The 13,610-nt window shown below is 41.2% G+C and overlaps 1 protein-coding gene across 1 annotated transcript in view; it reads right to left on the reverse strand.

Annotated features, from left to right (window-relative positions):
* Positions 1-1,786: 1,786 nt before the first annotated feature.
* The window catches only part of LOC121277111 (fructose-1,6-bisphosphatase isozyme 2-like), a 57,839-nt gene continuing 46,015 nt past the window's right edge, over positions 1,787-13,610 (reverse strand). Inside the window, exons 6-7 of the mRNA XM_041186133.1 lie at positions 3,343-3,462; positions 1,787-2,157 (exon numbers count right to left, since the gene is read on the reverse strand). Coding sequence (XP_041042067.1) covers positions 1,963-2,157; positions 3,343-3,462 — 315 coding nt within the window. The 3' untranslated portion in view covers positions 1,787-1,962. The remainder of the gene's footprint in view (positions 2,158-3,342; positions 3,463-13,610) is intronic.

Genomic DNA, 13,610 nt, shown 5'->3' on the forward strand with positions numbered 1-13,610 from the left:
GCACCACTGTGGTCACCAAAGCCATCTTCCACTTAACTGGAGATCAAAAATGAACTATGTCCACAGGAGCACCGTGTACAAGTGCAGATAAAGGCAGAAAATGTATTCGATGTTACCCTCATCCTGATGGCTACCTTTGTGTGTGGCAGTATCAAGCTGTGCATGGACTCTGAATACACAAACACTGAGTATCACACCACATGCTGATTATCTATCTGTGCTGTGTTGCAAACAATGGGTCTGGCCACATTGCTGCAGAATGTTCCAGTCAGTTGGAAAGTGCTTTGCCACCTGTCCATCATGGTAAAGTTCATGCAGAAAAAACACCTTTGTTGTAGTCCAAACATAACCTCCTAGTGACCACACAAGGGCAGGAGATGGTGGATCCTGTCAGAGGTTTCCTGATCAGACTCTCAAAGTCTTTTGGATGAATGCCTCATCTCCAGAACTTTTAAACAAGCACCAAGATGTAGCTTAGCTGGTAGTGAGAAGGGCCCTCTCCGTCAGCAAAGGCTGAATGGGGAAGTGCCACAGTCTAATGTCCTTATATTATAGTATACTGAGGAGCTGAAATCCATGTAAAGCCCTCAGGCTATATGAACCAGAGAATATTTGATATAAGAATTTGACTTGTAAAGGTGGTGAGGCACCTCAGAATGTCACCTACTGTATTGAAAGAAAGTACTGCTCTTTAAGTAATGTTAAATTTGAACTGTTATGTGATGTTCCCAAATTTTATGAATAAAGTATGTTTAAAAATACTGTAGACTTACAGATTATTGATTGGAAATATGAAGGTCCAATTTCTGCACATGAACATGGTGTAATGATATAATTATGACATTCTGTTTCAACCTAAGTGTTTTTACTTGGTTAGCTTTATTGGTAGCAATTATGGCAGATACAGCTCTGCATGATCAGTTAGTGAATCTGCGGGCAGTTTATAAAACCCAGGAAAAAGATGGCCTTTTGCTGTCACTCAAAAACAGAACATTTGTATTTATAAGCGCAGCCGGTGGTAGGAAAACCAGATATTTGTCCTTTGGAGAAGCTGTACTGACATAAAGATGCCATAAAAATGGTTGGGTATTGAAGTATGCATTCTAGATGATAAGCTAAGATCAGAATTATGGACTTCCTTGTCCACCTAAGTCTTTTAATCTTGAAGCCAGTTATCAGCATTCTATTGATTTGACTAAATTTAGGTTGGTTACTTGTGAGGGGTTAGGTAGCCTTTGGCTAAGCTCACGATTATGCAAGAAAACTGTACACCGCTGCAGTAGTTTAAACAAAATGTATTGTGAAATTATTTATTTTGTCAACTATTCTAGGGGACAATTTCTTCATGCAATTCACTACATATTTGTATTTTAATGGATTGTGAGGAGAGACTTTTAAACTGCTCTATTAGTTGTAAAGGATTTGCATTTATTTTTCGAAATGGCATAATTCCAGCTTGAATAAGGGTGAAACTGGCGTTTGACAGAAGCACTAAGGAGATGATGGTGAACTGGCAGCTGGCTTTCCATCCTGCCTGATATTCTCCATCCAAATGAAATTGTTTTTGTTCCTTTTGCCTGACTGCTGGAGACCAATTTCAAGCCCCAATTTTTTAAACGCTTGTCACTAGTAAAAACGATATTAATGTAATTCTTAACTCATTTTACTGAAACATGTGTATGAGGAGATAGTGAAATAATCTTAGAAGCAAATACCTGATGATTCTCTAATTTTCTACTTTCATGAGTCACTAGAAAACTGAGAATTAAGGAAACAAAATGCAGAATCGAACCAAACAACAATGAAAATTTAATATGCTTTGCCATCTACTTCAAATGGAGTTTTCATACAGTTTACAACCTTGTGCTGAGCACAGTCTCTTCATTTAAATCCCATACACCTATCTGTTAATATTGTTTCTTGTACAGTCATTAGGTTTGCACATTATAGGGGTTTGAGAGGTCACGCACTAGCTTGATGTTTCTTTACAAGGGAAAGGAACTCATCAACATCATCAGGTGATCCCATAATGAGTGGAACACGCTGATGAATGTATTCTGGCTTCACATCAAGTACTGGCTGGGTTCCTGTAGTGGCTTTTCCACCAGCCTGTTCCATTATGAAGGCCATTGGGTTGCATTCATACAGAAGACGAAGCTGTGGTTAAAAAAAAATATTTTAAATAATTATTAAAATAGTTTCCAGAATAAAGACATCAATACTTGTGATAACTGGCAGCAAGCTGGTGGCACATCATTCAGGTTGACCAGTAGATAATATGAGGCACAGGTTACTCCTGATAAGTAGTAACATAGTCATGCTACCTGGGAACATAGGAACAGGACAGGCCATTCAGTCTATTAAGCCTGCTCTGCCATTCGATTAGAGTAAGTCAGATCTATACATCAATTTCATTTGCTCACCTCAGTTCAATATTCCTTGATACCATACCCAACAAAAGAACTATCTACATTTATACCACAGTACCCAAAATCAACAACAGCCTTGTTTTTCACAGTAGCACAATATTATTAATTCAAGCTTGTAGCTTCAGTAGCACAAACTGCCAGCTTGATGTGATTTTTCTTGCATTGCTTCCTCCACCGAAACCTCAGAAAAGCCACCTTCTCTAGCTGTTTTTGGCTTCCTTATGTAGAGTGCACAGCTCACTTATATTACAGCAGCATTGTCAGAGCTACTATCAGTGGCGGGCTGAACTGGCTCTGTAATAACATCAGCAACAACTGACAACCGACTGTTGCAATCACAATATTTCCTCCATCACTGCTTCCAGAAATAGTTCTCCATTTCTGGGGCAATGGTAGCAGCGGCACTGGTTTATAATATGGATCTGTCAACAAGGTCAGTGATGCAATTGGCGGTTTGGAATAAATTACTGTGTTGAGCAGTATAACAACAGTATAACAAAAGCATTAGCTGCTCCGTGGGTGAATGCACTATCTGGTGTGGTAAGGAACCACACAGACTGGTTCATGGTCTGTGCCGAGTTGGCTGAGGCAGCAGTAGGAATAGGGATTGGCCACAGTATCCTGGTCGTGGAAGGGAAATTTCAGCCAGGATTCCTGCTTCTGATAACTTACTTGACAATGATGATGCCCTGCTTAAGGTCAAATAACTCAGCACAGACCAGTAATTGAAACTATCTTCCTAATTCCTAGGCCTCAGTAACACACTGCATTTATCAATTGGAAGCCCTTCACCACACAAACAAACATGGAGAGGCAGATTTCTTCTTACTTATGATGCAATAACTACTAAGTTTTTACAAGTCAAATAAAGCACAGACATGAGAATGTGCAATTAGAACAGGTGAATACATACCTTTCCTTTTGGACTTTTTTTGTTGGCAGGATACATGAAGATTCCTCCATATTTCAATGTACGATGAACATCTGCCACCATAGATCCTACATATCTTGAACTGTATGGAGCAGAACCATCCTGCACAGAGAACAGATAATGTAGATTAATGCAGCTGGTTAAAAATGAAAAAAAATTAAAAAGTGAAATGCACTGTAAATTCCACTTAAGTAAGTTTCTATCCTGTAAATCCTCCCAATTTTCACCAAAAGGTGATAACTTTTCAGGAACCAATTTTGTAGGTGCTGAATCCTCTTCAGTACCTCATCCAAATTATGAACCTAAACATTGAGATCTGGAATTTCCTCAATGTGATTTATATTGGTCTTTTTAAAAGTGTAGCACCACTAATGGAGAGAGAGAGAGAGACAGAGAAATTTCCTTTGCATACCTATTGATCTAGGTATTGGTGTAAAACTGATGTAAAATCAATGTAAGTAGCTGAAACAGCAGGAAACTTTGCAGTCTCTTAGATGCAATGTTCAGCCTGTGTTGTTCAGTCAAAAACTGGGGGACAAGCAGATAACTCAGAAATAGTCCACTTCTCTCTAAAGTTCTTCACCTTATCAATAGCCTGCATTTTATTACAATTGAACAGAATTATGAGGGCAAAGAAATCTTCAGGTGGATTGAAAAAATATTCCTACACAACAAAAATAGTAAGCAAAACATGCAGACTCCTTGAAGCTCACAAATTTCTCACTTCTGCTTCATCTGTTGACACAGACAACTACTGCACCTCACATATTTGGATTTAACTTAACTGGAGCACAGTGGTGTTGGGGGCGGGTGGGGGTGTAATCTAGGAAACCCATATCTATAGTGCCTTTGTCCTAATGGTACACATATGGACAAATATGCTCTGGAAATTGATTTTTAGAATCATACAGTGTAGAAAGAGAGCATTTGGCCCATCATGCCTGTTCTGGCTTTTTGAAAGAGTTATGCAATCAGTCCAACGTTGTACTATTTCTCCATGGTCCTAGAGATTTTTCCTTTTCAATTATATATCCAAATCCCTTTTGAAATTTAGGTAGTGCATTCCATAATAACTGTATTAGACATCTAAACTGTGGAATGCAAACAACTACTGTTATGGCACAGCAGATGGTAAATGCTGCTCAAATCCCAGAGGGAAACTTGAAACAACTACCACAACTGTTTTTCGATTTGTATTTCGATTTCAGGATATGTGCCTTGAATTCAGTAGTAATGAGTCCACCAACTTAGAGGTCTTTATAAAACTAAATTAAACATTTATTAGTGATAGAAATAATTTTAAGCACATACGTAGGTCGACAAATTACTACTATGATAACTCCTAGCTTCCTTAATTAAACTGACTCCCAGTTACACCTCCGTTAAGGTAATAGTAAAAACAAAATAGATTTTAACAGACCTAGGCAAAGCACACAATACCCTGGACAGGGATAATCAGTTAATTCTCTTAGCTTCGGTTCCTACAGGCAGCAACTTGGTACATAGAGGCTGGAGGCTTTTCATACTTGTTAGATCTTAGAATTCCTTCCTTCCCTACACATAACCTTATCTCCTTTATACATGTTTCTCCCTTTTTAATGTAAATCCTATTGTTTCAATTTGTCTTTGGACTTTACCTTTCTAATACTAAAACTCTTTCATAGTACCAATTTTATCAGTAAGCTTTGGGAAAAATAAACATACTGTTTGTTTGGCTTATTCTGGCTAAGTGTCTCTCTTTGAAATTCATGACTACTCTGGTTTATCTCAAAATGCAAATTTTCCTTTTACACCTCACATTCTAAAACTGCAGCCATGTTTAATTATTTAACATCTCAAACCTAACTTTTCTTCTGGCACATCAAAGCCTTCAGACCAGCTGTTTTTTTTATTCAATTAAGTCCCAAACACACACACAGACACACACACACACTATCCAGACTCCACTATTTTCCAACTTTACAATAAATCCCAATAGCCTTATAAAATGATTAAATTTTCATGACACTACTTCAGCTTTATATGTGAGTGGACGATAATAGACAGGATATGTGACAGGCAACAGATTATCAACACCCTTTTGCAAGTAGCCCAACCACATGAAATACCAGCATTTTGTAATCGAGAGTGGAGAACAGATATTCAGTGAAAATGTTTGGCACTTTCTGTTTCTCTTTTTTATGAAAGCTTGGCAGAACAAATCTCCATTTTATGTCCACTTTCACTAGATTATGGATCATATTGCATAGGGACAATCAAGGATTCACTCATCTTCTGCAGTCTGCTCTTCCACAGATCAAATGGTACCAGCTTAGACTGTCATTTGCTATTATCATGCTGCACTTCCTTCTCAGTCATCACAGTCTCTACTCAATTATCCAGCTACCACCAATCTAACAAAACAAACCAAGCACTGAGCTGTAGGACTGGAACAAGACTTGGAGACATTTGAGAAGGGGTGGCAAGGACAAGACACATATCATAACTAAAGAAAGAAAGAGAAAGAAAAAACTATTATAATACATCCTTGAAATTTCAGAAAACCAGAACTCTGCCCTAAAAGAAGCGTTCAATATCTCTACTGAAACAGATGACAACAATTACAAATACATGAGACAGAATTGCCCTGTATAGTGGCACTGCACACATTAGTTTCAAAGAACAGGTCAACATTTAAAGACTTAGATACACAAGAATAGCCTACAGCAAAAGACCAGTGTCCTTGCGGGCCATTTTGCTAGTTCTGTTGGGGAGTATTTGGGATGGGATCCCAGGAGTAGGATCAGATAGGTCAGATTCAGGTCAGAAAAAGGGAGGTAGAACATTAGCTAGGGATGGTGTGATAGACATGGAGTTACAGGAGAAGCAAAGTTTACCAAGTGTCCAGCAAGGGAAATTGATGGGGTTAAACTGTTTATACTTCAATGCAAGGGGTATTACAAACAAGCAAATTAGTAGAATCAATCCTGAGAGATAGGATTAACTGTCATGTGGAAAGGCATGGACTAGTCAGAGATGATTAGCATGGATTTGTTAAAGGAAGGTCTTGCCTCACAAATTTGATTGAATTCTTTGAGGAAGTGACAAGAAGACAAAATGGATGTTGTGTACGTGGATTTTAGCAAGGCATTTGACAAGGTCCCACATAGCAGATTGGTCAGGAAAGTAATAGCCCATGGGATTCAGGGTAATGTGGCAAACTGGATAAAAGGTTGGCTTTGTAACAGGAAACAAAGGGTAACAGTCGATGGATGACCTTGCAAATGGAAAGTTGTCTCAAGTAGAGTTCCACAGGGCTCGGTGTTGGGACCCTTGCTGTTTGTGTTATATATTAATGATTTGGACGTGAACATGGGGGGCACAATTGGGAAATTTGCAGATGACACAAAGGTTGGCCGAGCAGTGAATAGTGTAGAGGAAAGCCATAATCTCCAAAACATTATAGATGGGTTGGCAGAGTGGGCGGTAAAGTGGCAGATGGATTTTAACATAGAGAAGTGTGCGGTCATACATTTAGGGAGGTCAAACAGTTACAGGGATTACACAATAAATGGGAATATACTAAGAGGGGTAGATGAAGGGAGAGATCTTGGCGTACAAGTACACAGGTCCCTGAAGGCAGCAGTTCAAGTAGACAAGGTTGTAAACAAGGCAGGTGGAATGCTCTACTTCATTGGCAGTGGTATAGAATATAAAAGTAAGGATACAATGTTGGAATTGTAAAATCAATGGTGAGGCCACAACTGGAGTATTGTGTGCAGTTCTGGTCACCACATTACAGGAAGGATGAAATAGCTCTGGAGAGAGTGCAGAGGAGGTTTATAAGAATGTTGCCAGGGTTAGAAAAGTGTAGCTACGAGGAGAGATTGGATAGGTTGGGGTTATTTTCCTGAGAACAAAGAAAGCTGAGAGGTGACTTGATTGAGGTGTACAAATTAATGAGGGGAATAGATAGAGTGGACAGGATAAAATTGTTTCCCTTGGTGGAGAATTTTAGAACCAGGGGACATAGATTCAAGATAAGTGGCAGAAGGTGTAGGGGGGACATGAGGAAGAACTTTTTTATGCAGAGGGCAGTGGGTGTCTGGAATTCGCTGCCTGAGTTGGTGGTAGAGGCAGAAACTCTAAACTCTTTTAAAAAGTACTTGGATCTGCACCTTAAGCATTGTAAGCTGCTGGGCTATGGGCCGGGTGCAGGAAGGTGGGATTAGAAAGGGCACCTGGGTGTCCTCGGGCTGGCATGGAGAAGATGAGCCGAATGGCCTCCTTCTGTGCTGTAACTTTTCTATGATTCTGTGGTTCTAACCACTTGGTACTGCCAATCAAACTGTGAACTTACAAGCCCCCCGCCAAGATGTGTGATGCTAATTACAAATGGAGATTTTTGGCAGTCAACAGAGCCTTTGAGCTTGCTCTGGCAGTGCATGACAATGTTGAGGGGAGCAATGGGATAGGAGTGAGGAAGTACTGAATCTGAAGTCTGCTCTTTATTTGCAACAGCTCATCACCTTGAGGGCTTCATGGTGTCTGAGCATTTTGAGTTCACAAGGGCCAGGACTAGCCATCAGGACACAATGTGTGCCTTAAAGACGAGCCACTTTAATATCTGGCACACATGTGCTTGAACATCGTCATCCTCAGATGTTCACATGCCTAGTAAGGTGAGGAAAAAAGCTTTCTCGCAATATTTTCTGCTCCCGCCCACCTGCCGTGAATGGGAGTGGAATATCCTGGCCACAGTTTTGAAAAAGGACTAACCAGTGGGACATGGTGAGGTGCTAACTAGTGACTGTTGCCATGGAGGGGAGTAGGGAGTAGGTAAGCAATGTGTCTGGCATTGAGTTAGTGTCAAGGCAGCTGCTAAAACAAATTTAGTGAAATATTACTGGTACTGCTATTTGCATATAGAACTGCATTTCAGAAGTTATTAAATGTACACAGGATTTTAATCTAATAAAAAAGATAAATACAAATAAGCTATTTTTAAATTTTGTTTTTAACCACTGTCCCCCAGACTATAGTGGAAAACAGCAAATTAGGTCATGTCAAAATAACTTCTAGATCAACAGTCTTGTAATTGTGTTCAACATTGTGATACTAGACTAAACCATAGGAAAGTGATAAGATCTCATTCTCATACATGAAAGAAGATATGACGAGCGGCAAGCCGTTTTACTTTAAATACACCTTTACTGGAAGCTGTTATCTTTGACTATAATCAACTTGGAGCCAATTTGATGAAATTGAACTGAGTTTTTTTTAGTGGTCCTTGTGATATTAATGGAATGAAGCCTTAAACCATACCATTTTTCTGAGAAACACCCCTTTTTTTTAGCTTGGGAGCAACGCTGAAAGCTGTGACAAAAATATTTTGTCTCTGATTTTTAAAATATTTTTCTATATTATGCTTCTTACTTCCAACAGGTTTCTAGAATGTCACACTGAAGATGGGGACAGCTCTTAGTTTGACAATAGTACTGAAAGCTGTTTTCACCAAAATGTTTTGTCTATCTTTTTTATATTTTTCTTTACTAGGGACTGGATTTTCCAGCTACCCTGGGACAGGCAGACAGGCTTTAAAATTGGGCACCATGACATGGACTCCATTCCCACCATCCCCCTGCTACCCCCACCACACTTTTACCAGCGAAGGGGTAGGCATCAGGGGGCCCCATGCCTTTGGGCCAATTGAGGCCCCTAATGGCCAATTGATGGTCATTTAAGGGCCAACTCCCACTGCCATGGGATTTAACATGTGGAGAGGAGCCATGCCTAGAGTGCAGCCCAGCAGCTTTCACTGCTTGGAGCTGCCTCCCTCTGCCCATTGGAAATCTCAAGTTTCCCCCAAGGTCTTCCCACCTATACATTTTCTCTCCCTTCACTCTGTGCCCTGTCCACACCAGCACTCCACCCCCTCACCGAAGCCTTCCAACAAGCCACCCCGCACCCTCCCCACCCCACTTACCATCATATCTGTCTCCATTGACAATCATAGGATACTGGATGCTGTCCCAGCAGTGGTCACTGCTCCCAATGGCGCTACTGGGCCTAGAGAGCTGCCTAGAGAGCCTTTTGATCAGTCGGCTGCCCAAGGAAGTGTTATTTCCTCCCCAGGTAAGTAAGTCCGACCTCAAATCAATAAAAGTTCCAACAGCAGTTAAATGGTAGTGGGGCGTGTCTGCCAGACTGAGGTGGGCTCGCCCCTGATTTTTATGCCAGGGACCATGCCTGGCCTCTGTTATATCCAGCCTTACATTTCCTAATTTCAAAAGTCTTCTAGCGTGCCTTACTGAAGATGGGGAACAAACATTCATTTTTTTAAAAATCTCATCTTATGCATGTTTAACTCTTATAGAATCATAGAATTATAGAGCACAAAAGAAGGCTATTCAATCTATCATGCCTATGCTGGCTCTTTGCTTTGAAAAATGTATCCAATTAGTCGAATTTCCCCTCGCTTTCTCTTTCCCCATAGCCCTGAAAATTTTTCCACTTCATGTATTTATTCAATTCTGTCTTGAAAGTTATTACTGAATCTGCCTTCACCACCCTTTTAGACAATGCGTTCCTGATCATAGCGTAAATGTTTCCTTATGTCACTTCTATACAGGTTGTATAATCTTCGTTTGCATTCTCTTGAGTTTAGAAGGTTAAGGAGTGATCTCATTTGAGGTGGTTAGAATGATGAATGGATTTGATGATGTCGATACAGATATGCTGTTCCCCTGGTGAGGGAATCCAGAACAAAGGGGAGCAATCTTAAAATTAGAGCTAAGCTCTTCATGCAGTGAGTGGTAAGAATGAGGCACTCGCTACCGCAGGAATTGGTTGAAGCAACTAGTTTAGATACATTTAAAAGGGAAACTAGAGAAAGGTGTGAGGAAAAATGGAATAGATGGCTATGATAGCAGGTTTAGATCAGAAGAGGTGGGAGGAGGCTTGAGTAGAGCATAAACACTGGCATGGGCTGGTTGAGCCATATTTCCTATGTAATTCTTCGTATTTCTTTTGCCAATAAATCTGTGTTGTTGGTTACCACCCAGTCACTGGAAACATTTATCGACTCAATTAAAACCGTTCATGAATCTGAACATCTCTATCACATCTGCCTTAATCTTTCCTGCTCTATAGAGGGAGCCCCCAGTTTCTCTAGCCTGTCCATGTAACTGAAGCTTTTTTATCTCTGATTCCAGCAAACCTCCTTTGCACCCTTTCCAAGACCATGACATCTTACCTCAAGTGACTTGAAGGGAAATTTGCAAATGGTAGTGTTCCCATGCATTTGCTGTCCTTGCCATTCTAGGTGATAGAGGCCACAATTTTGGAAGGTACTGTCAAAGGAGCCTTATTGAGTTGCTGCAGTGCATCTTGTAAATGGACTGCAGAGGATGTGAATGTTAAGTAGGGGTACAAATTGGGTACAAATCAAGGGGGCAGCTTTGTCCTGGATGGTGTCGAGCTTCTTGAGTGTTTTGGGACATGCACTCATCTAGGCAAGTGCGGAGTATTCCATCACACTCCTGACTTGTACCTTGTAGATGATGGACAGGCTTCGGGGAGTCAGGAGGTGAGTTGCTCACCGCAGAATTCCTAACCTCTGACTTGCTCTTGCAGACACTGTATTTACAAGATTAGTCCAGCTCAGTTTCTGGTCAATAGTAACCCCCAGGATGTTGATAATGGGGGATTCAACAATGGTAATGTCATTAGATGTCAAGGGGAGGTGGTTAGATTGTCTCTTGTTAGAGATGGTCATTGCCTGGCACTTGTGTGATGCAAATGTTAATTGTCACTTAGCAGCCCAAGCCTGGATACTGTCCAGGTTTTGTTGTATATGGACGTGGACTACTTCAGTAGCTGAGGAGTCATGAATGGTGCTGAACATTGTGCAATCATCAGCGAACATCCCCACTTCTGACCTTATGATGGAAGGAAGATCATTGATGAAGCATCTGAAGACGGTTGGGCCCAGGATACTTCCCTGAGAAACTCCTGCAGCAATGCCCTGGGACCACAACCATCCTTCTTTGTGCTAGGTATGACTCCAACCAGCGGAGAGTTTTCCTTCTGATTCCCATTGACTCCAGTTTTGCGAGGGGTCCTTGATGTCAGACTCGGCCAAATGCTGCCTTGAGTCAAGGGTAGTCACTCTCACCTCACCTCTGGAGTTCAGCTCTTTTGCCTATGTTTGAACCAAGGCTGTAATGAGGTCAGGAGCTGAGTAACCCAGGCAGAACCCAAACTGAGCATCAGTAAGCAGGTTATTGCTAAGCAGGTGCCTCTGGATAGCACTGTTGATGACACCTTCTATCACTTTGCTGATGATCGAGATTAGAATGATGGGGCAGTAATTGGTTAGGTTGGATTTGTCCTGCTTTTTGTGCACAGGACATATCTGGGCAATTTTCCACATTGCTGGGTAGATATCAGTGTTGCAGTTGTACTGAAACAACTTGGCTAGGGGTGCAGCAAGCACTAGTCTTCAGTATTGTTGCCACAATATTTCATTTGAGGGCCTCACCAGTATTTCATAGAGGTTCAGGCCAGTAATTTCCTCAGAGCTGCTCCAGTTCTGTTACTGACACTTCACCAGAAGTGCGGTGGAAACTGCTTTTAAGTTGGATTTCCATTGTGCTTCAGGCGAACTTATGACGGTGATGTAGGAGCAGCTGTAATGAATTTAATCACCTGACCACAGTGTTCTATTAATGGAATGATTTCAACATTACTACTTGTTTATGACAATAATTCTGTTCATGAATAAACCTGTTCAGTTGTTTGGTCATTATAAATGTGTAAAAATGCTTAGCATTATCCATCTTCTGAAGTGACCTGAGATGTGTTGGAATTTTCATGTAATACCTGAGATTAAAAACCGTGTTATTTCTTTACATGAAATTTTGCCAAATGCTTTAGAACCACAGTACTAAAAAAGCTCTTATCAAAGCCACAAATGGGATCCGACATGACTGTGACAATAATATATCCTTCCTCGCCTTTCTCGATTTGTCTATAGCTTTCGACACAGTTGACTACACCATGCTCCTCCAATATCCCTCCACCAACATCCAGCTCAGTGGAACTGCACTCAGCTGATTCCATTCTTATATCTCTAAAGGCAGCCAGACAACCATTTGCAATGGCTTCCTTTTTCTTTTTCCACTCCTGCACCATTTCCTTTGGTGTCCCTGGTTTTTTTAAATTCACTTACAGGATGTGGGGGTCACTGGCTAAGCCAGCATTTATTGACCATCCCTAATTACTCTAGAGAAGGTAGTAATGAGCTGCCTTCTTGAACCGCTGCAGGCCCTTTGGTGTAGGTACACCCACAGTGCCGTTAGGGAGGGAGCTCCAGGATTTTGATCCAGTGACAGTGAAGGAACGGCAATATATTTCCAAATCAGGATGGTGAGTGGCTTGGAGGGGAACTTCCAGGTGGTGGTGTTCTCATGGTGTGCCCATGCCCTTGTCCTTCTAGATGGTAACAGTCATGGGTTTGGAAGGTGCTGCCTAAGGAGCAATAGATCTATCCTTGGCTCCCTCCTATTTCGCATCCACATCCTGCCACTTGGCAACATCACCTGAAGACAGTATGACAATTTCTACATGTATGCCGACAGCATCCACCAACTCCCTTGAGCTCTCCGCTGTTTCTAAATTATTACTGTTTATCCAACATCCAATGCTGGATGAGCAGAAATTTCCTCCAACCAAATATTGAACTCCATCCCCTAGCCATCGATTTTGTCTCACTCCCCGGCAACTGTCTGTGAGGTTGAATCAGGCTGCTTGCAATCTTGGTGTCATACTTGACCCCAATATGAGCTTCCAACCATATGTCCGTGCCATCTCTAAGACTGCTTTTTCAACTCACGTAACATTCCACCCTTGTCTCAGCTCACCTGCTGCAAAAACTCTTATTCAATGCACTCCTGGGTGGTCTCTCACATTTTGCCCTCAGTAAACCTGAGCTCAACTTTGCTGCCAGTGTCCTAACTCATACCAATCCAGTTCACCTATCACCCCTATGCTTGCTGACTTACATTAGTTCCCAGTTAAGCAAGATTTCAAGTTTTAAATTCTCACCATTGTTTTCAATCCCTCCACGGCCTTCAACATTCCCAATTTTAATTTCTCCAGCATTGGCAGCTGTGCCTTCAGCAGCCAGGCCCTAATCTCTGGAATTCCCTCAGTAAATATTCTCTTTTCTCCTTTCAGACTCCCCTTAAAAACTTACCTCTTTGGCCAAT

This window comes from Carcharodon carcharias, chromosome 4 (genome assembly GCF_017639515.1).
Source record: "Carcharodon carcharias isolate sCarCar2 chromosome 4, sCarCar2.pri, whole genome shotgun sequence".
Taxonomy (NCBI): domain Eukaryota; kingdom Metazoa; phylum Chordata; class Chondrichthyes; order Lamniformes; family Lamnidae; genus Carcharodon; species Carcharodon carcharias.